The sequence below is a fragment of the Anoplolepis gracilipes genome, chromosome 2, assembly GCF_047496725.1.
Source record: "Anoplolepis gracilipes chromosome 2, ASM4749672v1, whole genome shotgun sequence".
In the NCBI taxonomy this organism is placed as follows: Eukaryota; Metazoa; Arthropoda; class Insecta; order Hymenoptera; family Formicidae; genus Anoplolepis; species Anoplolepis gracilipes.
In genome coordinates this window covers 10,119,773-10,146,803 of record NC_132971.1, presented here as the reverse complement: position 1 = coordinate 10,146,803, position 27,031 = coordinate 10,119,773, and the positions used below count along the sequence as shown (strand labels likewise).

General features: G+C 30.6%; 7 protein-coding genes across 14 annotated transcripts; 4 read left to right on the top strand and 3 right to left on the bottom strand.

Annotated features, from left to right (window-relative positions):
* The first annotated feature begins 740 nt into the window (after nucleotides 1-740).
* On the top strand, nucleotides 741-3,760 carry Rpn6 (regulatory particle non-ATPase 6). The gene is made up of 4 exons (XM_072911654.1): nucleotides 741-1,445; nucleotides 2,309-2,703; nucleotides 2,801-3,125; nucleotides 3,288-3,760. Exons 1-4 carry the CDS (start codon nucleotides 1,125-1,127, stop codon nucleotides 3,516-3,518), a joined length of 1,272 nt encoding a protein of 423 aa, XP_072767755.1. The 5' UTR covers nucleotides 741-1,124; the 3' UTR covers nucleotides 3,519-3,760.
* A 1,202-nt stretch (nucleotides 3,761-4,962) lies between these two features.
* Reg (proteasome regulator gamma) lies at nucleotides 4,963-9,018 on the top strand. 3 transcript variants are annotated; one of them, XM_072911726.1, is made up of 5 exons: nucleotides 4,963-5,218; nucleotides 6,976-7,020; nucleotides 7,225-7,545; nucleotides 7,793-7,929; nucleotides 8,085-9,018. In XM_072911726.1, the coding sequence occupies exons 1-5, from the start codon at nucleotides 5,195-5,197 to the stop codon at nucleotides 8,305-8,307; spliced, it is 750 nt and encodes a 249-aa protein (XP_072767827.1). In that variant the 5' UTR covers nucleotides 4,963-5,194; the 3' UTR covers nucleotides 8,308-9,018. The 3 variants fall into 3 exon arrangements, with proteins under 3 accessions (XP_072767827.1, XP_072767828.1, XP_072767826.1); XM_072911727.1 differs by having other exon boundaries at nucleotides 4,970-5,218; nucleotides 6,988-7,020; XM_072911725.1 differs by lacking the exon at nucleotides 4,963-5,218 and adding an exon at nucleotides 6,689-6,797.
* An 835-nt stretch (nucleotides 9,019-9,853) lies between these two features.
* Dronc (Death regulator Nedd2-like caspase) lies at nucleotides 9,854-15,340 on the bottom strand. Of its 3 annotated transcripts, XM_072911286.1 has the most exons (7): nucleotides 14,935-15,337; nucleotides 13,882-13,938; nucleotides 12,634-12,791; nucleotides 11,697-12,015; nucleotides 10,957-11,222; nucleotides 10,207-10,468; nucleotides 9,854-10,128 (listed from the first exon to the last, which is right to left on the bottom strand). In XM_072911286.1, the coding sequence occupies exons 1-7, from the start codon at nucleotides 15,070-15,072 to the stop codon at nucleotides 10,015-10,017; spliced, it is 1,314 nt and encodes a 437-aa protein (XP_072767387.1). In that variant the 5' UTR covers nucleotides 15,073-15,337; the 3' UTR covers nucleotides 9,854-10,014. The 3 variants fall into 3 exon arrangements, with proteins under 3 accessions (XP_072767387.1, XP_072767389.1, XP_072767388.1); XM_072911288.1 differs by lacking the exon at nucleotides 10,207-10,468 and having other exon boundaries at nucleotides 14,935-15,340; XM_072911287.1 differs by lacking the exon at nucleotides 13,882-13,938 and having other exon boundaries at nucleotides 14,935-15,329.
* A 505-nt stretch (nucleotides 15,341-15,845) lies between these two features.
* Nucleotides 15,846-18,152, bottom strand: Borr (borealin-related). The gene is made up of 2 exons (XM_072911289.1): nucleotides 17,136-18,152; nucleotides 15,846-16,897 (listed from the first exon to the last, which is right to left on the bottom strand). The coding sequence occupies exon 1, from the start codon at nucleotides 18,036-18,038 to the stop codon at nucleotides 17,148-17,150; it is 891 nt and encodes a 296-aa protein (XP_072767390.1). The 5' UTR covers nucleotides 18,039-18,152; the 3' UTR covers nucleotides 15,846-16,897; nucleotides 17,136-17,147.
* A 286-nt stretch (nucleotides 18,153-18,438) lies between these two features.
* On the top strand, nucleotides 18,439-20,313 carry LOC140676342 (leucine-rich repeat-containing protein 51). The gene is made up of 2 exons (XM_072911290.1): nucleotides 18,439-18,629; nucleotides 19,445-20,313. Exons 1-2 carry the CDS (start codon nucleotides 18,512-18,514, stop codon nucleotides 19,924-19,926), a joined length of 600 nt encoding a protein of 199 aa, XP_072767391.1. The 5' UTR covers nucleotides 18,439-18,511; the 3' UTR covers nucleotides 19,927-20,313.
* A 554-nt stretch (nucleotides 20,314-20,867) lies between these two features.
* Nucleotides 20,868-23,899, bottom strand: LOC140662854 (cyclin-L1-like). 3 transcript variants are annotated; one of them, XM_072886518.1, is made up of 5 exons: nucleotides 23,524-23,662; nucleotides 22,815-22,934; nucleotides 22,558-22,742; nucleotides 21,865-22,449; nucleotides 20,868-21,154 (listed from the first exon to the last, which is right to left on the bottom strand). In XM_072886518.1, exons 3-5 carry the CDS (start codon nucleotides 22,734-22,736, stop codon nucleotides 20,911-20,913), a joined length of 1,008 nt encoding a protein of 335 aa, XP_072742619.1. In that variant the 5' UTR covers nucleotides 22,737-22,742; nucleotides 22,815-22,934; nucleotides 23,524-23,662; the 3' UTR covers nucleotides 20,868-20,910. The 3 variants fall into 3 exon arrangements, with proteins under 3 accessions (XP_072742619.1, XP_072742617.1, XP_072742618.1); XM_072886516.1 differs by lacking the exon at nucleotides 22,815-22,934 and having other exon boundaries at nucleotides 23,524-23,899; XM_072886517.1 differs by having other exon boundaries at nucleotides 22,558-22,934.
* Nucleotides 23,900-24,673: 774 nt separating this feature from the next.
* Nucleotides 24,674-27,004, top strand: LOC140676442 (protein argonaute-2-like). 2 transcript variants are annotated; one of them, XM_072911500.1, is made up of 7 exons: nucleotides 24,674-24,891; nucleotides 25,043-25,196; nucleotides 25,284-25,371; nucleotides 25,440-25,606; nucleotides 25,719-26,000; nucleotides 26,242-26,423; nucleotides 26,498-27,004. In XM_072911500.1, coding segments are annotated over exons 1-5 (501 nt in total). In that variant the 5' UTR covers nucleotides 24,674-24,800; the 3' UTR covers nucleotides 25,720-26,000; nucleotides 26,242-26,423; nucleotides 26,498-27,004. The 2 variants fall into 2 exon arrangements, with proteins under 2 accessions (XP_072767601.1, XP_072767603.1); XM_072911502.1 differs by lacking the exon at nucleotides 25,440-25,606 and having other exon boundaries at nucleotides 24,676-24,891.
* The last annotated feature ends 27 nt before the right edge of the window (nucleotides 27,005-27,031 follow it).

Below are 27,031 nucleotides of genomic sequence, written 5' to 3'. Positions count from 1 at the left end.
GTAAGAAAGACAGACAATGACACTGTTAGCGCTAATAGTATCTCCCCGAACGCGCCCTACATTTGTTGTATGACAAATTTTTTGTGCGTATTGATTGACTTTAGGATATAACATTTTTAGAGACCTGAAAACTTTTCTATCCTGTAGCCAATCAACATGCTCGAAAAATTTGTCCTAATATTCGCCTAAGGCCGGGTCTACAATAGATGTAGTAAGCCTTAAGCCATAAGAAATTAACCAATTACAATTGACTTTAGAGAAGAATAATGAATATGATTGGTTCATTTCTTACGACTTAAGGCTTACTACAGCTATTGTAGACCCGGCCTAAGCCTGATGTCAGATAGTGAACTCGATAGATTTTTACTCTTTGGTCGGTATTCATAGTCCGATTTTATATTTAAGACCATCTTAAGATCCCGTTCAACCAATGAAGTAGCCGCATAGCATCATTTTATTGATTGAACGAGCTCTTAAGATGACCTTAAATATAAGATCGGACTATATGAATACCGGCCTTTATGGTTGTATCTCTTTCTCTCTCATTTGTGATTACGGAATGACAGATCGTACGATTGGACGCTGAAAGATTCTAATTTCCCGCTTTCCTTTGTTAGAGAGAGACACAAAGACCACAGACGTATTCTCCTTCCTTCTTCAAACCACCAGCTTTGCGTCCGATTCGGCAATCCCGAATCCAAAATCCAGAGGCCGAGGTGTGCTGTGTGCCAGTGTAGTGGCTCGTTTGACTCACGTAGCAGCATGACACGAGTTTTGCGGTCTCGGGAGTCTGACGAGCAGCGCGGCGGTGGTGAGGAGTGACAGGAGAGCCAGAAGAAAGCGTGAGCGTGAGCGAGCGAGTGAAACACTCGCACGAGGAAGCGAGATTGTGTTTGAGCGCGAGATCGCGAGCACGCTAAAACACCAGATTTCCAGATTCCAGATCCTGTTCCAAGACGAAGACGCACGTTGTTCCTCCGCTTTCGACGTTCTGCGCGACATATTTTTCTTTTTTATTTTTCCGCCATCGGGATATCGGGAGACGATAACGCACGTACATTCGCGCGTTAGGGTTAGCGCTCCTACGAGGAAGGTGTGCGACCGTCAATAATCACCCCCCCGAGATGGCCGGCGCGATGTTGTTCGAACGGGCTCAGGCCGTTTCGATGACGAACCGGAGCGAGGGTATCTCGCTGCTCAACGAGATCGTCTCGGATCCGAGTATCGGCGCCGCCGATGACGACGAGGACAACATCCGGGTGAAGGAGCAAGGTATCCTGCACCTGGGCGAGCTCTACAAGAAGGAGGGTAAGGCGAAGGAGTTGGCCGAGCTGATCAAAGCCACCAGGCCGTTCCTTAGTCTTATTAGTAAAGCGAAGGCCGCGAAGCTCGTGCGATCCTTGGTCGACTTCTTCCTGGATCTGGAGGCTGGTATAGGTATCGAGGTAATTGGACGATTTACTCTCTTGTAACTCGATAACGAAAGACGTTGACTTGGACGTGCCAGAGCGTGGATTAGGTTATCCTTTTTTTCACCGGCTGGTGAAAAACGTCAAATCATGCTTGTCAAGATATTCGTGAGATTTAGCTTGAACGAGTATTTTTAGCTTGCTAACAGTAACACAATTATTGGCGTTTATTTAGGAGATTATATAGGATGTTTCAAAGTTAAATGATCAAATTTTCAATATTCTATGGGTAAAAATAAGAAAAAAATGTTACATAAATATAGGTCCAGAAATGTTTTTGTTATCATCAATATATTACAAAAACAGTTTGTTTAATTTTCCATTTAAAAATAATCCGTCTCTCGTTTCTAATGCAAGATTGACACTGAGAGATTGAATTTAACACTAAACTTCATATCTTGCTTCAATTCAGTAAATACATTGATCCTTCCTATCAATCTGTTTGTGACTCGATTCTTGTATGACACACTATCATTTCCTCACCGATAAAAATCTAATAGTGTAAAATCTGATGATTTCAGAGGCTAAACAATTGGTCCTCATTAGATAGATATTGCCAATTTACTCTTACGTCATAATATATTAGCTACCAATCTATTATTCATGTTTGATATTTTTGTTACGTTTTAATAAAACATTTCTAAACTTATGTTTATATCACTTTTTTCTTATATATTTCTATTCATAAAACATACTGACAAAGTTTAACTTTGAAACATTCTGTATATATATTTATAAATCTGAGCTCTCTGATTTTAAGTCTTTCTACTTTTGAAAATGATATTAATATTTGTACTAATAAAGAGTGAAATGTATACTTACGTGCTTTGTACATTTAGGTGCAATTGTGTAAAGAATGCATAGAATGGGCAAAGGAAGAGCGCAGAACGTTTTTAAGGCAATCGTTAGAGGCCCGCTTGATAGCTCTCTACTTCGACACGGGCATGTTCAGCGAGGCGTTGCAATTGGGGTCTGCTCTCCTCAAGGAACTCAAAAAGCTGGACGACAAACAACTTCTAGTGGAGGTTCAATTGTTGGAGAGCAAGACATATCACGCGCTGAGCAATTTAGCGAAAGCGAGAGCGGCGTTGACAAGCGCCAGGACGACTGCCAACGCGATTTACTGTCCGCCTAAAATGCAAGCGGCTCTAGATCTACAATCGGGAATACTTCACGCTGCGGACGAACGAGACTTCAAGACTGCTTACTCTTATTTCTATGAAGCCTTTGAAGGGTAAGACCGTAGTCAATGTCTTAATATCGCTGCAATTGTTCATTGTTTATATTTTAATAACGATGTATTATCTTTTTTTTTTTTTTTTATTATTTAGATATGATAGCGTTGACAGTCCCAAGGCACTGACTGCGCTCAAGTACATGCTACTGTCTAAAATCATGTTGCGCACCCCGGAAGACGTTCAAACTATTATGTCCGGTAAACTGGCGGTGAAATACGCGGGATTAGATCTAGACGCGATGCGTGCGGTAGCTGAGGCTAGCCACCGACGATCATTAGCGGACTTTCAGAAGGCAGTTAAGCAATACCGACAGGAATTAGAAGACGACGTAATCGTACGTGCACACCTCGGTTCTCTTTATGATGCTATGCTGGAGCAAAATTTGTGTCGTTTAGTCGAACCTTATTCACGAGTTCAGGTATTTATATGGATGTTACATGATGTTTCCTTGTAAAAAAAAAATATATCAATTCTTTTCAACTAAAAATTATTTAATAAATTCAATTTTTTTTCTATTACATTAGCAATAGAGCATATAAAATTAAGTATTCTTTTTTACATATTAATATTTTTTTAACAGGTGAGTCATATTGCCTCGTGCATATCTCTGCCATTGGCACAAGTAGAAAAGAAATTATCACAGATGATTCTGGACAAGAAACTGCGAGGAGTTCTCGATCAAGGAGAAGGTGTTTTAATTGTATTCGAGGATACACCTCGCGACAAAACTTACGAAATCGCATTAGACACAATACACAGCATGGGAAAAGTCGTCGATACACTTTACCAGAAAGCCAAGAAACTCACCTAGCCCTATTTTTAATATGTATTTATACAAAAAAAATTTATCGCAATTATTATAACCATTAAAAATTAGTTACTCTCATTAAATATTATCGATTAACTGTATTTTTCTCGTAATTAACTGGATGACACATAAGTGTCGCGACAAAAAGTGCTCATTTACAATACGTTTATATAGAATCGCTTTTATTAATAATAGAGATTTTATTTAAAAAATGATAAATATAAAATTATTTAACATATATAAAATTAATTTGCTTGAGATCTAATCAACATACTCTCTTAATCTCGTGTTTTTTTTGGAATTATTTTTCGTAAATATTCTTCAAAAAAAGAGTGAAGAAAAATGTCATAATATTGAAAAAATTATAAAAATATAAAAAGGTAAAAAAGATTTCTTATATTTATTCACTTGCCCTTGACATAAGTGATCAACTACATGTTTTATAACAAGAGTCAATATAAGAGTAAAATTACAAGTCTGTTAAAATAGAGACATATAATAAATACTTTAGAATTTTTTCATTTCAATTTTTGTATCTGTAATTGAGGCTGTAAACAACGTATATGCAAATCTCAACTTGTTACACAACTTTTTCAAATGTTTGAATATTTAAATCCACAAAAATTTGTTGGATAGTTCAAGCATCATTCAAGTATTTAAATATATTAAAATTTTTCATTTACATTTAAATCTTTATAAAATTCTACAATGTTTAATTGAGATGTAAATATTAGCATTTGCAAAATGTCTAGCATTCAAATCATTAACTCGTTTATCGTATTTGAATCATATCAAACATTTAAAATATATATTTAATAAAATAAAAAGAATTATATCAATATGAATAAAGGAAAATAGTTCTCTGTATATTCTCGATAACAATTATAATCAATATGATCTAGATAAAAAAAAAAATGTTCAAAAACTAAGTTTGTTCGTTTTGCTTGCTTTCTCTAAAACTTCAAGAAAAAATTTGAATACATTAAAAATGCATGTAAAACGAGCAAATTTACGTGCAAAGTGATTGTGTATTTCCTAACTATAGCATATAAACAAAATTCGAGGAAAAGCAAGAAAGAACAAAAATAAAAGTGATCTCATAGAGGTTCCAAAAAATTATGGAGGTCCTCGAGAATCTTTTTTTTTTTTTTTTTTTTTTTTTTTACTTCCGTCATATCTATCAAGTACACGATTCAAGCTCTAATAAAATCAAAGCTTAAAATCTACAGAATATTTTTTTCGCAGACGTGCTATTTTGTCAGAATTGCTGAATCATTTTCTTTCTTTAATCGATATATATTCCCCGTCGCGTGATTCACGTTTGAAAGATCGATCGCGGATGCGCGATCATGCGCGACGCATCCGCGATGTCAGGTGTCCATCTGTCAATTACATTTCCTCTCTCGCCTCCCTCTTCCTCCCGGAGGGGAAGACCGCAAATATCGCATTCCGGGTGATTTTGAATTTCAGGAGCCATCGAAGCGTGAAAAAGACGAGCGGCTTTTTCGCCGAGCACTCCCATCTGTCAAGAGCCTCGCTTGACAACTGTAGTAGTCGGTACACACGGTGGTGGTAGCGCGAACTTCCTGTTTGAGTTGCACGTTTTTCAACAAAGGGACACGCATACACAGTGGCCACGGTTCAAAGTGGAAGCCTTTTTCCTACGGAACACTTATATAATGGAGGATGCTACAGTGGAAAAGGTAAAACGTCTGCCCTGCTCTCGCTCAGGACGACGTCCTAAACGGCTACGGGGCAAACGACGAACAGCGGATGGTTAGGTTAACCATCCGCTGGTCGCGCGAGCGGTCATGTTTGTGTTGCTGCGTCTCCTCGTCCATCGCGACGTCACGATTTCGTTCGCCGACCTCGACGACGCCGCGCGACTCGTTACTCTCCTCCGTCGCGCGGACCGACGATTCCCGCGGGAATCTCGGGTGTCGGGAGAGGGAAAAAAAATCCTTGGAGGAGACGGGTTTAACCTCTCTCAAAAACGTCGTCCCGCACTTGGTTCCTCATTTTTAGTCGCGCCAAGTAAAGCCCCGATAGTCTCGTTTAGATAACAGACTGACAGTCATTTGGCAGATAACACGAATGTTAAAATAATTTGTGATGCTGAAGGTCCCTTTAACGAATTTATATATTATATTCTGTAATGAATTTTATCAATTTTTTTCAATCGTTACGCAAGAAGGGATGATTTAATGTTATTGTAATCTTGATTGTGGTATATTAATAATTTTTTCTTAAATTTCTGTATAAAGTGTTACTGTAAATAGTTATTGGCAGTTGTTCTTTGTATATAGCATCAGTATGACACAACGATAATTTGTCAAAATTATGCAGCTCATGAAAATAATTCATTTAATAGCAATAAAACTTGTGACTTTTCTCTCTTGTAGCAATTATTGACAATAACAATTTACCTGTATTTTTTTGAAAGATGATGAAATAACTTTAAATTATATAATGATTGTTATAATAAGAAATTAGAGATAACCATACTGCATTTGTACATAGAAAGAGCTCATTTTTTTTCTCACAAGTTACTTTTTAAGTAATTAATTCAATGATGATGATAATTTTATTATTTGGAATGTGTTATGTGCAATATGTCATTGATGACAGAAATATAAAGCTTATTTTTAGGCTTTTAAGGTATTCTGTGATTTAAAAACATATTTTTAGTTATTTATTTCTTTTTCTAATAAAATAATATATAAATAAAATTTCAAACTGTTGTCTTGCAAATGATAAGAGGAAAACAAATTTTTATTTACTTTGTTTTTCTTGAAATAATACAATATCATACAAATTATTATTTTATAGTTATAAATATAAATTTATTAAGTAACGCATCAAAGCATATTTTTGGTTATTTATTTCTTTTTCTAATAAAATAATATATAAATAAAATTTCAAATTGTTGTCTTGCAAATAATAAGAGGAAAACAAATTTTTATTTAATTGGTTTTTCTTTAAATAATACAATATCATACAAATTATCATTATGTATTTTTAAATTTTCTTCCAAACATGATGTAATTTAAACAATTGAATGTAATCTGTTATAACCAGTTAAAATTGTATTCTGTCATAAAAAGTTAATTTTACAAAACTCTAAATTCTTAAAAGTTTCTAAAGTTGCTTACACAGCAACTTCTGTGCATATTACTTTATTATTTTCTATCAGCTATTTTTGTGTAAATGTTTTCTACATTTACTAGTAATTCAAGTAATGAACCAAGTAATACGTTATTGGATAATTGCACAGAAAATGAGGTAGCCACAGATATAATAAACCTGATTTGTATATTGTAATACCAGAGTAAAGTTACAAAAATAAATATCAAAATATCATTTTAGAAGAATTACATTGATAAATACGTTACTCTTGTGACTTTACTCTAAATCAATTTTTATATGCACAATATCTTATCAAAGTGATATATTTTTTGAGTTTATCTTACAGGTTCAAGAATACAAGGATTCTCTTAAGACTAAGGTAATTTGTACTCTCTCTTTCTCTTTTAAATGTTTATAATTTTTTATTAATTCTTTTATCACACAAACACACACATACACTTGATTTTTTTATGCTCTTTTATCTTTTTTCACATATATACATTATTTGATAATATATTTATCAAAATTATAGATTGACAAATTATCAATATATACTTATTGTTTTTATTTGTGCGTTATTTAGGCGGAGGAATTGTTGATAAAAGGGTTCCCTGAGAAAATAGTTAAATTAAATGAATTGCTGGAGACACCTGGATTCTGTAACCGAAAGTTGTCAGATGTACATCAAGAATTAAATGTGCCCATTCCAGACCCTATAGTTCTTAATCATTCCGAAGATGCCCCTGCTACAAAAAAACTTAAGTTGGACAATAATGCGGAAGAAACCAGTGGAACCAAAGTTATGGCACTACCAAGTGGTCCAGTACCTTGCAACAAAAAACTATGTGATCTGATTTACATAGTTAAACCATACATTAGACAACTTTTGGAGGATTCTAATTTAGTAAGTATTGAATGTACATGTGTTAAGATCTTTATTTTAGTTTTTTTTATCTTTGCAGAGGAGAAAATATTTTTATTCATAATTAATTTTAAAAACAAAATCGAGACAATTTTGATAAATGTATGTTTTTATTGTGATATAGTAAATTTTTTTTTTTTTATTTCATCATTATCGTAACCTATTAAGCATTTGTCACTTATTTTATTATATTTCCAAATTTTCAGTGATATTGTTCTTAATTTTCTAGCTAAAAATGTGGATTTCTTTCTTGATCCCAAAAATCGAAGATGGAAATAATTTTGGAGTATCAATACAAGAAGATACATTATCTGAGATCCAGTCAGTTGAGAGCGAAGCGGCTGCGTTCTTTGATCAAATTTCTAGGTAAAAAGAAGTAGTTAATATATGTATATATATATATATATATATATATATATATATATATATATATATGTGTGATTCATTTTTTATATTCTTAGATTATTTGTAGATTATTTTAACAAAAGAAAAGAATAATATTTTATCCTTTATTTCTACAGGTACTTCATCTCTAGAGGAAAGATCGTTAGTAAAGTCGCGAAATATCCACACATCCTTGATTATAGAAGAGCGATTCAAGAATTAGATGAAAAAGAGTATGTGAGTTTATGGCTCGTCATGTGTGAGGTTCGCAATCGCTACTGTTCGCTACACGATCTCGTCATCAAGAATCTTGAAAAGATCAAACGACCACGTTCCTCTAACGCACAGTCCCTGTATTAGGCATGCCCGTACAACGCGCTGTACCTACATGCGGAATAATTCAATATGAACGTAAAAATCCGCAAAATATAATAACATTAAATAAAACTCATCTTCATCGATATAATTCATCTGCCTTGACATTAGTCCATCATTTGTTCTGTCGATTATGGCACTATATAAATAAAATCAATAGCTACACTTAAACTCTTCGAAATTGTATTTATATATTTAACTTATTAATATATTTAATTTTATATATAACTAACTTCTTTCTTTCATTATTAATATATAAAAGAAGTATCTTAGATTAAGAATTAAGATTTAAATTTTTCCAATGTGAGTTTTTTCACTAGAAATTTTTCAACTTTACTCTTCTTTTAAATTTTATTGGTAATAAAAAATTTCATATCAATACTATACTTATATATTGAGCAAAATACCTCTGAATAATTTTCGTCAAAAAGTCATATGGTTATATGGTGTAGCAAGCTTGCGTGTAATTTTGCCAATTATATAATCGAGGCACTTATAAAAGCAGCAAACAGGCGGTAAGATTAAATTTAGTATAGTTAAGTGAATCATTTTTTGTAATTTATATTTATAAGAAGATTGAACCACAAATCACGAGCTATTTTAAATGGTATGGATCAAATAGTATCCTTTTTATCTGTAAATGTTAATGCATTGTCGCGAGATGAATCCTAAATATAGGATAAACACGAAATTACATGGAATATAGTATTAGTTGATGCCCGAAATAAATCTCTTTAAACTTGTGAGATACAAACTTTTTTGTTTCTGCCTTCTAGATAGAAGCATTCTAGATAAACAGAAAATGATATATCTTCATGTGTATGTGTAGAAAGGAGGAAAAGAAAGAAAATATACATGTTGATAAAAGGTATACTTGATGCATATTATATTAAAATTGAAATAAATGCAGTACTCGTAATTAAAGATCATTTATTCATAATTATATTGGACACAGCTTACAAAAAAATAGATGACAAACTAACAAAGAAAAAGAGATGGCGAATTTAATCATCCTAAACTATTAACTTAATTAAAATTCTGTGTATTGTGTGTAGGCATACAACAATAACTTTCCTAAAACTAGATTAATAAGGATCAGAAAGATTATTATTAAAAAGATAAAATAAGAGTGATTTTTTATAATTTTAGCTACAATACCAAGGTAAATAAAATTATAATCAGGCGAAGAGAAGGGGGAAAAATTAAAAGAAATTACATGAGACTATTTCCAAGAAAAAGAAAACAGTATAAAGTAGAAACAACAAAATAAGCAAAGGAAAAGAGAGAAAAATACATGTTTACATTATATTTCTTAATAAAACAATCTCATATATAATCTTATATATATATATATATATATATATATATATATATATATATATATATATATATATTATATATATATATATATAATATATATATATATATAAAATATATATATATATATAATATGTAATAAAAAATATAAAAGAATAAAAAAGCAAGTAAAAGATATGATTCATTTTTTTCCATAAAAAGTAATACAAAAGTATTTATGCATTAAAATTCATAATTATTTATAATATAAAAATGTTCTATAATAGCACTGAAAGCTAAATGTATAATAAAATATGTTATAAAATACTTGCAAACAACAAGTGAAAATATATAATTTAAATATTGCTTACACAATAAAGATATGATTCTTTATTGTCACGATTCGAAAAGGCCAGGATTGATGTAACAATGGTTAAATCCCCACGACTGTATAGATGTCGTTTGACATTCATTGTCTCCTGTTCTGATCTGTCTTAATTCTGAATCAACCTGTAAATTGCATGAATTGTAGATTTTTATAGAATCATTATTATTTTATATTTTATTAATATTTCATAAAATATTTACTTTAGTGAACAAATCATGAATGTGTGTTGTACAAGCATATGTCATGAATGTACTACAAAGGTAATATATGAACCAACTGCCAGTGATTTTATCTCGGTATGACACATGTCCAGGCAAACTAGATTGAACTATGAGCATATCTGAATAATTCCTTGTTGTTAAACGAGATATATTTATACTGTGTTCATAATTCGTGTTTGGAATGACAAGGGTATCTATAGCAGTCCTAGAGTGAATTATAGCTTTCTGTTTTCTTTTTCCTCTAAAAAACAAAAAAAAATATATACAGAATAAATAATAACTAAATACAGAAGAGAAAAATATTGTGCTTTTTTTATATAGGTTTTGATCTGTAAATAAAAATAAAATTTGCACAAAATTGTATCAGACACAATTCAAAAATATTACTATACAGAATTATAGGGTCTCAAAAATTTTTATTAAGAAAGAAGCAATATATTTAAAAATGTTTACGAAATGATTTTCGAGTTAAGGATGTTTACGTTTTATTAATATACAGTTATGATGCTGCTTATTAATGCTTACATTTACTTCAATAAATGCGAAACAAAAGAACAGTGATAAAAGCAAAGCCAAGATTTAATTTTTTTAACATTTTCAATGAAGATTTAGAACGTGTCGAACTTTTATTAGTCTACAACACTATGAAATGATACAGAGGTTTTATTTCTATTTATAGACGACTCGAAATGCATTAAGACTGCAAAAAGTTATAATTATATTACGTACCTGCAAAGTTGGAAAATAAATATTTTTGGCTTTCCCGCAAGATTTGGACAGGCTTCTGCGGTGAAATAATCGTAAATATCTGTACACAGAACTTTTTCATAATTTGCTTGTGTACTAGAATAATCTATTGCTTGAATTTCTGTATTGTCGTTCTCGTCCTCGACATCTTTGTTTTCGGTACCATGACTTGTAACTAATACAAAACACGAGTCTACTTGTTTTAAATCGGCCCTTTTTGAAAATTCTTTTACTTTTTCTTTTATTTGCTAAAAAAGAAAAAAGTAATTCATTAATCTAATTATATATATCACATAGCTTAATCTAATATTAATATAGAAAGGAAAAATATTGTAAAAAAATAATTTGCAACACTGTAATATTTTTGCTTCTAATTGCACATGATTTTTATAATAATATAATAATATAAGCTCAAGACTTTTGTATGAATCATCATATAGTTTCGAATTTTTTTAAGCTTTTTATACCTCAACTTTTTTATTCGCATAAATTATTAGGCTAAAAATTTACAAAAGAAGATATAATTTGTTAATTAATTTTAAATATTAAATAATTTAAAAACATGAATTTTACATCATACAATTATGATATATATTTCCTAATATAAGTATCTCTAATATAAATGTATTTAATGTAAAATAATTTGCAAACAAATTAAATCTAGTAAACATAATACCAAACATTGTCTCTCTTTTTCTCTCTTCTTCTAAGATTATACATACCTTTCCTGTTAAATTTTCTTCTACAATAACTCTAAAACCCATTTCTACAAATAATTGTCGTAAATTATTAGTGTCGTGTTGTGCCGAAAGTCTTGGTTCTTCTTCCGATGAATTGTAAAAAATATTTGCGATTATCAAAACTACACCACGAGGTTTACTTCGCATGGGATAACGCGCAATGATATCACCCGTGACGCCATGATATTCACGATGATACTCACGATCTAAAAATCGTGTTGCTTTACGAAGCTTTATTGATAAAGGTTTATCGGCCGAATGTATATATCTTATGTCATATGAAATGTCTTCTTCATTAGAACTGAAATAAAATATTGTAAATATAATGAGAGAATTTACAAAACAAAAAAAAATTGAAAATTAATTTTCAAAAAATTAACCATTAAAATTATACACCATCTTAACATTTTTAATATGTAATGATTAATTATTGATCACACAAAAATTCTTTTACCTATATAATTAATTATTTAATAATACATTGTAATAAAATATTTTTACTATTATCTCTTTTCTCATATGTATGTATTATTATATAATGTACTAACCACAGTTACTAGTAAGATAATAAGTTTTAAATTAAAAAGCAAATATTAAATATGTAAAAGTATATTTAAAATTGTTTAAAAAAATAGTATATTTATGTAAATTTAAAATCATCAAAAATGTCTATATTTATAATACTATGAATATGCTATACTTACAGAGAGTATCAATAATATCAAAATTATTTATTAATTATTACTTTTCAGCAAAATGATTTAGATTAATATCCAAAATTGAAAAAAAATTAAAGGAAAAGATTAAAATTTCAATCTTTCTAATGTACATAGTTAAACACAATTTTTACATTTTTTTTAATATACATTATACAACATTAAACATTAAAGAAAAATTAATGAATAGTAATAAAATATACTTTGCATTATTTTCACTAGTTTTTCCTTCCAATATATCTGCTACATTTCCATGGTCAGACTCTCTTAAAGAGAGAATTAAATTTTTAAATGCATGTGGTCCTCGTTTTTTTATTGTTAAATATATATCTTTGATTGTATCTAGTACCGTAAGACTTGCCTGCAATCAGATACATATTACATAATGATATATAATATGATACAATGTACATGATATATAATTTCTATAATATCAGTTAATTTGCATTTATTCTTTAATCATTTACTTTGCAAATTTTTGCATGACATTGACAATTTATTTCACATATTACTGCACAAACTCAGAATAAATGACGCATATGTATGTATGTATATGTATTTATTTATATAATATTAATAAATATTAGAAAGAGAAATAATATATTACAATTTATATACTTTCATTGTTGTCAATTATCTTTCTCCTGCATTATATGTATTTGAAGTATATTTGGGATTTATAAAACAGGAATCATACAAGTCTCATAAATATATAACAATACTTCAGGAAATAAACACACTAAAATAAGTATAAAATATGGGAGTATATATATATATATATATATATATATATATATATATTTATAAACAATGCCAGTTTGAAATTAATCTTCACAATATGTAGTTGATTCTCAATCAATCAATTTATAATCTTTCATTGGTGAAATAAATAAGAAATGCTACGTATTATATATATATATATATATATATATTATATATATATATATAATACGTAGCATTTCTTATTTATTTCACCAATGAAAGATTATAAATTGATTGATTGAGAATCAACTACATATTGTGAAGATTAATTTCAAACTGGCATTGTTTGCTTTGTAAATATGGACATTGTTTATAGTCATTAGATTGGATCAGAAATATTGTATGAATCATTGACATACATCTATTGTATATTTTCTTTAACTTTTCATAATTCAGAAATTATATGTACAATATATTCACATAACATTTTTTTATTTGTTTAGTGCATACATTCAATCAGTAATACATTCATACAGTAATACATTCAAATGTATTATTGTACATTTACAGAACACACTATGTACAAAATGATATATAACATATTTTGCAAACCAGACTGTAACATGTATTTCATTAACTGAATGTAATCATACATGACAAAATGATATAAATTATAAATAATGAACACAATAAAACTCCCAAAAGTAATCTGGCTTGCATAAAGGATAAATCATAGTATATCATAATACCTTAGAATAATTTGTTTTCCTTTCCTTTATTTCTCTATCTTTCTTCTCTATTTCATCCTTTAAAAGTAGAAAGTGAGTGAATGAAAAAGGTGATGATGAAAAAATATGACTCATGATCTTTATCTCTTATAGATAAAATCTTTCTCTATAATTGCTTATCTTATAAAGACAAAGAATACATATTTAATATATCTATTTTTTATTTTAACAAAAATATATTCGCTTGATGCCTTTTTTTTGTAAGAGACAGATTTGCAGAGTAAAAATTATTACTCCACATTATTTAAGAAAGTAATAAAAGTAACTTGAGGTGCTTTTTTATTCTAGAAAAAAAGATTTGCAGAGAATAAAAAATTAATCGGTATTATACTAAAAAAAGTGATAAAAAATAATAATAGTTTTAATATTATGTCACAAGCAGTATTTTGTAAAAAAAACTTATAATTTAGTATATTAAATTAGCTAAATAGCAAAAGATTAAGGTTCCATTTTCTAAATTATTATTTTATTACAAAGATATAACGCACTACTATTCTTATATAAATCTTAACCCTTATTCCATACTGGTTGGCCATTTCTGTCCATATAATTTCTAACAATCTAAATTCCTCAAAAACGAATGGAGGATAATATAGTCAAGTAAATGATTTTTCAAATATATTAGTTTTTATTTAAACGGATCAAAGAAGGTATATATAAATTTTTTCAGATTTTTTTAAGCACTTTTACCTATTAACAAACGCGTTAAAAAATGCTGACGTGTATGGTTTGAGGGTAAAAATGACAGTAACGGAGTAAGGATTAAAAAAGATGAAAATGGAAAAAAATATTAGCGAAAAAATGTTTAGCATGGTCGATATACTATTGCTTTTTCTCTAACAATTAGCTTCTTGTTCAAAAATAAACGGGCAGTTCGGGAAAAAAAGCGTAACCAGTAACTGGTAAAAAAAAAAGAAAAAAAAGGTGTATAATTTTTCTGTGAAAAAAAATTGCTGACGATTATAAACTTGTTGTACGTCAGGACGATATGGCTAACAGTACAATAGAACTCACCATCCATCGTTTCATGTTTGCATCATCGATATTATATACTTTATTTTGCACCAATTTTGGTAAAAGTTTCTCCATATTTATTTTGGATATCACATTTTCGCAACAATATTCTATCCTTTCGCGATCTTTCTGCTCCATGTCAAACGCGAAGGAATAGATTATGAAAATATGTATATGATTATCACAAATCTATCTGTAAAAAGAACTATCGGAGCCTGTAACTGATACGAGAGCCTAAACGCTACTGAACCAAGTGCGGACACGAACAAACTGACAGACAATGGCAGGCATAGGCATCTGAGGAGCTTTCTCCTCTGGACAGTCTGGACTCTGGACCCTTTCCACCACCCCTTGGCCGTCCTGATAACATACGTAAAGATAAGAAGAATAATGGATCAAACCACCGCCGAGATACATATTTTCAATAATGAAATAATAATTGGATATGTTGAAATCATAGGATTCACATAATTCGTGTATAAATGATTTTCGATGCAGCTATAAAATCATGGGTGTAATCACACCATGGCTAAAATGGTTGATAATGTCAACGCTCTTCAATTACCACCAGGCTCTCCTGAGATTGATAGCCAGAAAAATTTTGGCCCATATGGCTAACCGTTTTTAATTAACATTAACTTTGTCAATGGATATATGAAAAAAAAAATAACGATTTTTTTCTTTCCTTCACACATTTTATGTATGACTTTTGTAATGATCACGACATAAAGATTATTAATTAACTAAATCAGCATATGAAAAGTATCAGTATATATATTTATACAAATTTATTGTATATACAAGTTTTTTTTATAAATATGCGCAAATTTTATTATATCCGATATGGTAAACATTCATAAAATTCTTATATCAAGAGATTTATTGTTTTTTATCAATAGTAATAATTAATTTTCACTAGACTTTTTTTTTATACATTATTTAACTAATATTTCATTTTTGTCTTTATATCTTGATAAATATAACTAAATAGAAAATAATAAAAATGGAGGAAAAACATTAATCTATTCTCTTCATAATATATTTTACTCATACCTTTCTCTTTCTTTAGTTTTGAAATATTTTAATGATAGATGTATCCTCTAATCAGAGTGCCAACTTGATTTTCTTTCAATAAAATATCGTAACATAATGATATATATAGCAATTCTTACTACAGTATTTATATACAATATTAATATAATAAAAGGAAAGCCAAATAAGTAATTTCTTCAAGATTAAATATATATATATGTGCAGTGAAAAAAATTATTATTATTAAATATTTAATATACAATTCTGCAAAAAAAATTGTCTAAATATTTCAAATAAATTTTTTGTATAATTCCAATAAAAAGTTGTTTCTATTTTGATAAAATACCTGCATCTGTAAAAAAAACATTAAGTATTAAATCAAATTTTTTATAACATTCTTCATGTAAAAGATATTTATTAAAGAAACAAGCAGAAGAAAGAGAGAGAGAGAGAGGAAAGAGATTCATTACTTTTACAGAAAAACATCACTTCTCCTTTTACATGTGTGTGAATGTAAAAAAGTATGAAAATATTTCACAAAACACTTGTTATATTACAATATATAATAACTTATTTCCTAAGGCTTGTAGTGCTACTTTAATATAATAACTTTTTCAATGTGACTTTCTCAAGTTTCTAATTGTTACATTGCTTTAAAATCCAATGAAAGAACATGCAACATGTACAATCCTTGATGTAACAAGAGACATCACATTATCATTATACAAAAGTACATTAATACTAGCAGTTTTTTTTTCAACAATAAAGACCAATTGTGACATGCTGAGAAAATTTCTTCTCAAGATATCCAACAAGCTTGATTTTGTTGGGCTTGACTTTCATGTAATCATGTCATATATGTATGTTGTTTGAAAGCTTCATCTGCAGGCATCGCTGGTGTCTTAATATTTCAAATTCAAATAAATCCTTTCTAAAATGAAAAGAATTATTTCTATTCAATTGAGAAATGTTACATCTTATAGGAGATATTATTAATATTAAATAATATTTTATAATGCTATTAATATATAAAATATATTAAAGATATTAAGACAATAAAAAGAAAAGAATATTATTTTTCTATTTATATAATTAAATAAGAAAAAGTATAAAATTATTTTATAATATATAATTGTTATATTATACTAAATAATAGTCTGTTTACTAACATTTATATACTATTACTTGAATGCGATAACTTTCTCAATATGTTTTTTAAGAGTCTCCAACTGTTGCATTGTTTCAGGATCCAATTGAGGAATATGCGACATACGCAATCCCTCTTGAGGCAACAAGGACATCACATTGCCATCACCCAAAGGTACATTAATATTAGCAGTTTTTTCTTCAACAACAGCAGAAACTAACAACGGACTGCCTTGCATACTGAGGACCATTTCTCCTTGACGCGGACGTCTCAATACATTCAATGGTGTATTAGGCTTAATTTTTGGGGTAACCACATCATATACGTTGTTTAGAGGCTTTAGCGGTGCTGGTGTCTTAAAGAAATCAGTCTTCTTGCCCTTGGGTTTGGCTACCGTCATCTTCTGAGTGATCTCGCTGAGTTGAGCGCTGCTCGCTCTGGTTGAACTACGTGTTCTCCTCGTTGTTGTCGGTACCTCCAACTTCTTGGCTTCCGTTTTAGTAGCCCGCGATGTGCTGTCCACACTATTACCTCTCTCAGTCCCATATCCATCATCAGTGGCGGTGGTGGTACGTTTGGCGCTCTTATACCCTTTCTTCTCTGCTTTAGGTTTAGATACAACGGATGCCTGCTTGTAATCCTCGACCGACGAGCTTACCTCGTCGTTGTGGTTCTCTTTCTCGTTGACGTTGTGACTCTTGTAACTGAGTATCTCGCCCAATGTCAGCTGACGTAGCGCCGTTGGTAGACGAGAACTTATAACGTCCATGAAGGTTTCGAAGCTCTTGATGTCCGCTTGTGCATCGCGCTCCAATCTGGCGATACGTAGCTGCACGTGTCTGTCAAAGGTCTGTGCCAAAATATCGTATTCTTTCGTAGAGTCATTTCCTTTATTTTTATTTCGTGCATACTTCGTTCGCGGCATTTTTTTCCGACCAAGACACAACGCGGTGACCGGATCCTTCAAGTTTCCTCACACCTATCCTGCAGCGGGTACGGGATACGGGTATACAATATACGGAGGCGAGCGATTTAAAATCGGTCACGTGACAAGCAATGGGAAATGGAAGACGCCATAAAAACTAAAAACATAAGACATGGGATATATAGACTCTGGTTGTTGCGTTGAAAATTGGGATTGAAGATTGAAATTTGACGAATCAGGCAAAAGAAGCTAAAATTTCTTTGCCCTCATTGGTCAAGTTTTCAATTTCTTCATAGAAAAGGACACCGCCGATTAGCTATCGAATAGAAGATTTCTAGGGTTTAACACGTTCTTGGAGAAAGACTGTCATATTATTGCGTGGTTTATGGCAAACTGGCAATAGACCGCGAGATTTGAACTTCGAATGTTTTTCAAGATTTAATAAAGTTATCGATGAACCTTGATTATTTGCAATGAACGCTCATTATTCCTCGGAAAATCACACTTCTGATTACAAACGAAATGAACAGCAAGAGATGTTGATCGCTCCACCGTTGGATTTATCCTTCAGAAAGGCCACCACGATGAATGGTACCTCTATAAACGATGAGCAGGGAGGGGAAAAATGTCATTTTTTTAATATTTTTAAAAAATTAATATACATGCTTCGCGTTGGCATTAATTAATAAGTACATATTGATAAAAAAAAAAGTATGCAAAAATGTCTTTAAAACTTTTGTTACAAATTTTAGATATTATGTATAATTACACGTGTAATATTTTAGATATTATTTGTAATGATTATTATTACATAGTTACTTATTAAAAAATATATGGAAAATATGCAGTATAACGCTCTTTTCTCCGATTTTTTTGTAATTTTAAAAATTAGTGCGTTATTTTAATGCGTAGACTAAATTCTGAGAACGAAATTTGTCGCTCATGTACTGTTCTTTTTTTTATTTATACTCAAAGTTTTATAATGTCGGTAAGTAGAAAAATAATAATTTTTATTAAAGTAAAATAAATATTCGTTGCAAATATTCTCTGCTTTCATCAGAACTTATAATACTTAAATTATAGCAGAAAATACATAGTTTATTTCGATTATGTACCAAAATTATGTGTATATATATATATATATATATATATATATATATATATATATATATATATATATAGTAAATATGCAGTATAATGCTCTCCCATGGATTGAAATTTTGAGTATAAATAAAAAAAATCGGTACATGAGCGACAAATTTCGTTCTCAGAATATATTCTACACATTAAAATACACCAATTTTTAAAATTACCAAAAAATTGAAGGGGAGAGCGTTATAACTGCATATTTACCAAATATATATATATATATATATATATATATATATATATTCTTATGTTTATAGAATTGATGGAGAAACGCACACAAATAGTACGCACGAGAAAAGCACCAGTGAGAACGTTGAAGGATCGTTATATAACCAGTACATTGTGGCTAAGTAACAATCTATTGAGCTCGATGGAAGGTCTTCAACGTCTCGTGGACAGAGTTCTCGATGAGCCAATATATCTCAGCTGGTTGGATCTATCTTTTAACGAGATAAGGGAGATTGGGGAAGATATTGAGAAATTTATAAATTTAAAGATACTCTATCTGCATGGCAACAAAATTTCCAATATCGCAGATACTCTGAAATTGAGAAAACTACAGAATCTCAGATCGTTGACATTACATGGTAATCCAATCGAGGACATTCCCTGCTACAGGGGTTACATCGTACATCTCCTTCCACAGCTGCTTGTTCTAGACTTTTCGCCAGTGATTGCTGGTGAGAAGAAAAAGGCACTACCTACAGGATTTTTTAAGATGATACAGCCTGGAGTATGAATATAAAATTTTATTTTTTTTTTTAAGTTGTTGCATGCATGTTTTATACACACGTCTTTTCATTTCCATACCTATATATTATATCGTGTACTGGTTGAGGTTGAGGTATGTCTCAGCTTTGCAAAATTTATTTGCATGACAAATAATATTCTTCTGAGAATAATGCATATTCATTTGTTGAAATCTAATTTTACAGTGTTGTAAATAATGATACCTGATTAAGAATTCATCTACACACAAAGAAAAATATTTGTGCAACTTAGAAATGAAATCATAAAGATCGCATAGCATGAGCAAGTGCCGTTTGCAATATTTTTATTTCCATTAAAAATTTTTTTATGCATTTGTTAGTCAATATAAAAATTTACAAATGTGAGTATATGATATCGCGCGTACCTATAATATTTTTCTTTGTCCTGAAAAATTTCTATAAAGATGCATAAAACTTAAAAAATGCTTTACATGTTAGATATTTAAAAAAAATCACATTTGTCGTGGTGTCTCACATAATAATTTCAAACACAAATTATGTATCTATAAATGATAAAAATGCTTGTTGATAAAAATGAAACATACATATACATATATATATATTTATGTATATGTGTGTTATATGTATATATATATAACATATATATAGGTATGTATATATATATATATATATATATATATATATACACATACATACATACATACATACATACATACATACATTATTTTAATGTTTTAAAACACACACAATGAAAAATTCTTCAAGATTATCTAGAAACTGGATGTATCCATTTGTTAATTTTGAAATAAACTAAAGGAATTATAGACCTACATATAAAGTTTTACTATATATTACAAATTGATGACAAATTTTTAAAGTCATACTCGTGAGATATTTCGCAAAATAATGCAAAATTTCCCAAATTTATTTGTATAATGTAATTTTTATATATATATATATATATATATATATATATATATACAGTGGAACGTTCAGTGCCGTCTATGCTTACTGCGATGTTTGCTCGATTTCTCCAAGTCCTTGTCTCGGGATCGACTCCGAGATCTGTAACTTCGTGATCTTCGTGACGATTTATGACTGCCTGATCGTCTTCGCTGAGTCTTTTTAGGTTTGCTAGATCTACCATGACTGTGACTTCGGGATCTACTTCTTTTTCGTTTAGAATGCTTTGTTCCTTCACCTCGCGATGGGGAAGTACTTGGGGATTTAGAACGCCTGAAAAATAATGTCGTATGTATGTTGAAATAATGAGGAACAATTCTTTTTTTCCTTTGAAATATGATATTACTTTGAAAGTGCAAGTAGCATTATTAAAGACAAATTATAAAATTATAAGTTATTAAAGTTGCTAGTATTTAATTATAAACAACGGGTTAATTAAAAACGACCTGACTAGCCAAAATTATTCAATTTATTTACACGACGTTTCGACCATATGGTTGTGGTCCTTTTCAAGTGTAAACGTAAATTAAGAAAGAGAAGAAAGAATCCAATGGGACATGTTTAAAGGTAGAACTTAATGATGGAATAATTAAATATGTCACTTAGTTAAAAACAATGGTTATTAATTTTGAGATGAACACAAACAAGGAGACACGTCATGTCAGCATGAGTTTCGTTTAAAAACTCATGCTGACATGACGTGTCTCCTTGTTTGTGTTCATCTCAAAATTAATAAAAAACTTCTCTTTCTTAATTTACGTTTACACTTGAAAAGGACCACAACCATATGGTCGAAACGTCGTATAAATAAATTGAATAATTTTGGCTAGTCAGGTCGTTTTTAATTAACCCGTTGTTTACAAATTATAAACATTTATTCTAGAATCCTAGAGTCTGCTGTATCCTCAATTAAAAATAATTAAATAATACTTTTATGATGAATTCGTTGAGTTTGGCTTTTTTTTCCCTTGTACTTGTATTACCTGGGCGATTTCGTTCTTTCGGGAGCGGCGTGAGTGCCACTGCGGCTGATGAATCCACCCCAAGCATTGTGATGTTTTGGTAGCGGTGGACTCGGAGTGTGCCCGTCAACATCTCCACCGCGCGCTTTATTCCTAGCCTCTTCGTACTGACGTCGCAGCTCTTCGACGCGCTTCTCCAGTTGTTCGGGCCTTACGCGTGGCCGTGAATAAAGGCGCAGAATACGTCGACACACGTCCCTAATCGACGATTCGCTGACTTTGAATAGCAAAAACCAAGCGGGCGATGTGGGCAGCGGAAGTTGCAGTTGACGAGCGGCGAGATAAACGCACGCGCATGCCACGGTCTCCGGCTGATAGCGCAAGAAGACGTCGGAGCGCAACGAGTCGTTCATGTAATTCCAACTCTGCTGCATCAGCGAACGATTCTTTTCATATCCCAGTACTTGCAAATACATAACTATAATCTTGTGAGGATGTTTTACATGAACGCAGAAGCCCAGTTCCTTTAATACTCTTCTCTCTGATTTGATTACCTGATTCTTCAGAGCTACATAATTCTGATCAAGAATCACAGGTTGTATCGCTCTGAAACAAACATTGTAAATATGGATTATTTTATTTTATTTTTTTATTTATTGTATTCTGCATTTTGTAATTTTAATTATTTATATTGTAAGATAAAAGGAAACTTACTTTTGGCTAGAAACTTGTTTTACATGATTGAAAACATTGATGACATCTCTAATGCGTCTGGGTGCTTCCTCGATTTTGCTAGCTAAGCATATACAACCCATCGCGGTTGTCTCCATATTATGCCTAACTAAAGATTTGCTATAATAAAATCGTTGGAATATTACTTGTCCTGTAGCCATTGCAACCTACACATATGAAAGAAAAAAAGAATTAGATAGTATCATTTTGCAACATTTTTGACATTAACAATGTTTAACCCTTCAAGGACGCGAGTAGAGATATCCCCGTCGCCATATACTTCTATATTGCTGTGCGACACACGTCGACAATCCAGCGCACACATCGCCACTCATTTGTTTACATTAGCCACAGAGAGTCTGCAAAGTACATACATTTTGAGCTATTTTTCAGCTAGTTTTACATTAAATGAACAATATACAGTCGTAATTTCTATTCTGTCCACAAAGGGTTAAAGTAATAGTATCTTTATGTATATTTAAAAAATTCAAAATAATGTAAACATCAAGACTAATGTATATTTTAAAATTTCTTTCTCTCTCTCTTTCTCTCTCTAAATCTCAATTTTTAAATATTTTATTAATAAAACAACATTTGCATATGTGTAAATTTATTTCAAAATTTCATACAAGGAATTTAAATATTTTTTTCCAATAAATGTTCTAAATAAAATTAGATTTTACTTAAAAATTTTAAAATATATATTAACCATGAATAGATCTTGATTCAAAGGAAATAAATACAGCGATCCATATAAATGTACAGTCAAATAGTTTTATAAACGCGCAAAATTTATATACGTAATAACGAATAATATACAAGGACGAGATTATATTAAAAGGAAGCTACAGCTGCTCGAACTAAAGAAATGTAAGTTACGCAAATTGGAATAGAGAGGTTAGGGTTCTCCGAAAGTTGCTCCTATCTCAACGCGAAAACGTATCCTACCTGCGGTAATTTCAACAGGATACCGGCCGTCTGTATAAGTTCGCATCCCAGTATTCGCAAATCGGTCTCGGTTTCCGCATCGAGACCGTCCAGGTACGACGGAGTTGAGTTGAGCTTCTCCTCGGGCAGAAGGCAATTCTGCAACGTCAACACGATCTTGCCGTAGGGTTTCGCATTTGGCGCGCTCGCGTTCTTCGTCGGCGCCGTGGAATTCTCCTTCGTGTTCATTTCAATTAATTCGACAACTGAAAGGACGCACGTGAGAAGGAAATTTACTGTTATAAGCTGAATGTATCGCGCAAAATGTTTGCATCAAGACGCGACATAACCTGTACTAAAGCATACCAAACACGACAAACGACAAAGAAAAAATGGTTGCAAAGCAGTGTTGTTAGGTCGAGGGACAAATCTCGCCCGGCGAGACTCGTGCGCATGCGCGACTATGTCATTGACCACGTGACTGACTTCAACAGACTCGTAACTTTAAACTGTTATGGAGAGCATTCGGGGGGCATATTAATTTTTATTACAATATATATGAATTGTGTGTGTGTATATACATATATACATACATACATACATACATACATACATACATATATACATATATATATACTGAGAAAAAATATTTTTAATATAAAAAAATAATTTATTTAGATACATGCAAAGGAACTAATTATTTAAATTAAATAAAAATATCAGAATGGAATCATAAAATATATAATATATTTTATTAATTCAAATATATTCTTGTTTAATTTAAATAATTAGTTTCTTTGCAAGTATTAAAATTAATTATTTTTTTATTAAACCTTCCTACTCCCTTCCTATATAGGGATCAATAATCTCCTTTATTTCAGCAGATTGTGTACGTGACTGAGATGTAACAGCATCTGCTAGCGTTGCCATGACTGCGCATGCGCGAGATTTATCCCTCGACCTAACAACACTGTTGCAAAGTGCAAAAGCCGTGATTACACTATAGGTTGCGGGTTCGGTTGTGGTTGAGCTTACTGTTGGACATTGGGAACCAACCAATTACAGCAAAGCAACTTTTGCTGTGATTGGTTCCCAATGGACTGAGCATCGCGATAGCCAAGCGCGCGCTCGGTTTAGAGAGAGAGAGAGAGAGAGAGAGAGAGAGATACACCTGAGCCTAAAGTCACTAGATTACAAAGTACATACCGCAATTAGGGGGAAAAAATAACCGCCATTTTATTTCCGCTACGCGGCTATTTCAATTGTACGAATGTATTATAACCCCATTTTTTGTAAGAATGAGAGAAAATAAAATCATAAATTATATAAATAAATATCTTATTTGTATTGGTTACAGACATTTTTCATTGTTATACTTCTACTGCTATGGTTAAGTATATGAAAAAAATAAGTTAAAATATTGAAATTTTTGCATTATTATGTGGACATTTTTATTAAAAAAATATAATTTATTTGTATCAATTCATATTGAATAGTTATTTATTATGTTATTTATTAATCGTTATTTTTTATATTTCAGCCCCAGTAAAACGGATTGCCGAGATGGAAGTAGGTATTCTAACACAATGTGTAAAATTAAAGACTTTTAAGAACAGCAACTACTCAGTATTTAAAAACATTCTTCTAAAGATAAATTCGAAACTGAATGGTGTTAATCATACACTCGAGTCTGTGTAAGTAATACTTGTTTCTTATTGTTTTTTGAGAAGATATAATTGTTAATAATTTCGTAAAATCCCTTTTTTTTTTTATTATTTTAGACCACATTGTTTAAAGGATTGTATGCTTGTTGGTGCTGATGTGACACATCCATCTCCTGGTGAAGAGGAAATACCCTTTATAGCTGCGGTGAGTATAAACAGTGTTTTTTTTTTCCTTTATATATATATCCATTACTAAAAGTATCATTAATTTAGGTTGCTGCAAGTAGTAGTAATACTAACGCATTCCAATATAACATTGCACTTAAACTTCGAGAACTCATAAAAGAAATGGTTAAAGATCTTGAAGAAATAATAACATCACAACTACTGATCTATAAGCTGAAAACAAATCGTCTACCTAATAAAATCATTTATTACTGGTGTGTGTTGTCTATAATAATATTGTTTAATGCATAACATTTTTAAGATTATACTCTATTGCATTTCTTATTATACATATTTATAATTGCACATTTACATTTTAATATATAGAGATAGAGTCAATGAAGGGCAACTTAAGGATGTTAAGGAAAAGGAAGTAGAAGCTATTAGAAAGGCGTGCGAGAGAAGTAAAGCACATGATGTCTCTTTCCAACATTCTGATGCTGACTTGGACAGAGAAGTAAAGCACATGATATCTCTTTCCAACATTCTGATGCTGACTTGGACAGAGAAGACTGATGTGAAAATGTGAAAGCAGGCACGATTGTCGATACTGAAATTACTCATCCAAGTTACATTAGTTTTTATCTCGTCTCACATAAGAGTATTCAGGTAAAATTGCTGGTTAAAAGGATAATTTTTTTTTTATATATATAAAACTAAGTATATTTCAACATTGAAGAAAGACATTAAGCATAGGGAAAAACTGATGTAACAATTAACTTAATATCAGTTGATATATAATTATAACACAATCGACTTTAAGAAACATATCAAAATATATCAGTAATCAAATTTATGCAAATACTGTCGTATATCTCCAATCGTTGAATAAATTTTATATTACATGCAGGGTACAGCGAGGCCTACTAAATACCTATGTATATATAATGAATCTAACTTCGACAAAGATACTATTGAGGAATTGATTTATTACCTTTGCCATATGTGTGCGCGTTGTACGAGAGTGATAAGCTATCCAACACCAACTTATGCTCATTTAGCAGCTTATCGTGGAAGAACCTTCATACGAGGGTAAGCAATCATGATAAATCGTGTACGTTGATTATGATTTCGATAATTTATGAGATAAACGTTTCTGGTTGTAGACTTAACATTAAAAATTTAGAAGCAGAACAAAAAAAAGTGGAAACAATAATGAAAGACTTTCCAATGTATTTTGTTTAAGAAGACAGAATCTGTTGCTTCCTGAAAATTCTCAAGAATTTGTATTCGTGAGATCTTTAATTATAGTCTTACTTCTCTTTTAACGACAAGTGTCAGTCTATTATATTAACATCTTGAATGATTAAATTTTTTTTTTAAATTAAATTATTTCAATTAATTGATACACTTTAGTGGAAGTGTATTGATACATTTATATTTTAAATTCGGACAATGACAAAATGTTAATATAATCGATCAATCTTTTCTTATTTATTTTGTTGTCTACATTTTCTAATCGTTATTCTTGAATAAAAATCTTGATAGTAATAAATATCAAAAGTTTTTTCTTGATAATTATTACTGTAAAGATATTTATTGGTGTTTTTTGATTAGTAATTATTTGGCACCAATATTCTGAATTATTGCTATTATTAGAGATTCAATATACATACACAGATGCACATATATAATATATA

Bases quoted from the DNA above. Each gene is read 5' to 3' on its own strand.
- Rpn6 (XM_072911654.1), top strand. From the start codon at position 1,125: ATGGCCGGCGCGATGTTGTTCGAACGGGCTCAGGCCGTTTCGATGACG. The intron at 1,446-2,308 runs GTAATTGGACGA...TTGTACATTTAG, and splicing joins AGGCTGGTATAGGTATCGAG to GTGCAATTGTGTAAAGAATG. The intron at 3,126-3,287 runs GTATTTATATGG...TTTTTTTAACAG, and splicing joins AACCTTATTCACGAGTTCAG to GTGAGTCATATTGCCTCGTG.
- Reg (XM_072911725.1), top strand. From the start codon at position 6,723: ATGTTTTCTACATTTACTAGTAATTCAAGTAATGAACCAAGTAATACG. The intron at 6,798-6,975 runs GTAGCCACAGAT...ATATTTTTTGAG, and splicing joins ATAATTGCACAGAAAATGAG to TTTATCTTACAGGTTCAAGA. The intron at 7,546-7,792 runs GTAAGTATTGAA...TTAATTTTCTAG, and splicing joins TTTTGGAGGATTCTAATTTA to CTAAAAATGTGGATTTCTTT.
- Dronc (XM_072911286.1), bottom strand. From the start codon at position 15,072: ATGGAGCAGAAAGATCGCGAAAGGATAGAATATTGTTGCGAAAATGTG. The intron at 13,939-14,934 runs GTGAGTTCTATT...CTACTTTTAAAG, and splicing joins CAAACATGAAACGATGGATG to GATGAAATAGAGAAGAAAGA. The intron at 11,223-11,696 runs GTATGTATAATC...TTTCTTTTTTAG, and splicing joins AAGAAAATTTAACAGGAAAG to CAAATAAAAGAAAAAGTAAA.
- Borr (XM_072911289.1), bottom strand. From the start codon at position 18,038: ATGCCGCGAACGAAGTATGCACGAAATAAAAATAAAGGAAATGACTCT.
- LOC140676342 (XM_072911290.1), top strand. From the start codon at position 18,512: ATGAACGCTCATTATTCCTCGGAAAATCACACTTCTGATTACAAACGA. The intron at 18,630-19,444 runs GTACCTCTATAA...TTATGTTTATAG, and splicing joins AAAGGCCACCACGATGAATG to AATTGATGGAGAAACGCACA.
- LOC140662854 (XM_072886516.1), bottom strand. From the start codon at position 23,751: ATGAACACGAAGGAGAATTCCACGGCGCCGACGAAGAACGCGAGCGCG. The intron at 22,743-23,523 runs GTAGGATACGTT...TCATATGTGTAG, and splicing joins TCCTGTTGAAATTACCGCAG to GTTGCAATGGCTACAGGACA. The intron at 22,450-22,557 runs GTAAGTTTCCTT...TGTTTGTTTCAG, and splicing joins AAACAAGTTTCTAGCCAAAA to AGCGATACAACCTGTGATTC.
- LOC140676442 (XM_072911500.1), top strand. From the start codon at position 24,801: ATGAGAGAAAATAAAATCATAAATTATATAAATAAATATCTTATTTGT. The intron at 24,892-25,042 runs GTTAAGTATATG...TTTATATTTCAG, and splicing joins GTTATACTTCTACTGCTATG to CCCCAGTAAAACGGATTGCC. The intron at 25,372-25,439 runs GTGAGTATAAAC...TCATTAATTTAG, and splicing joins AAATACCCTTTATAGCTGCG to GTTGCTGCAAGTAGTAGTAA.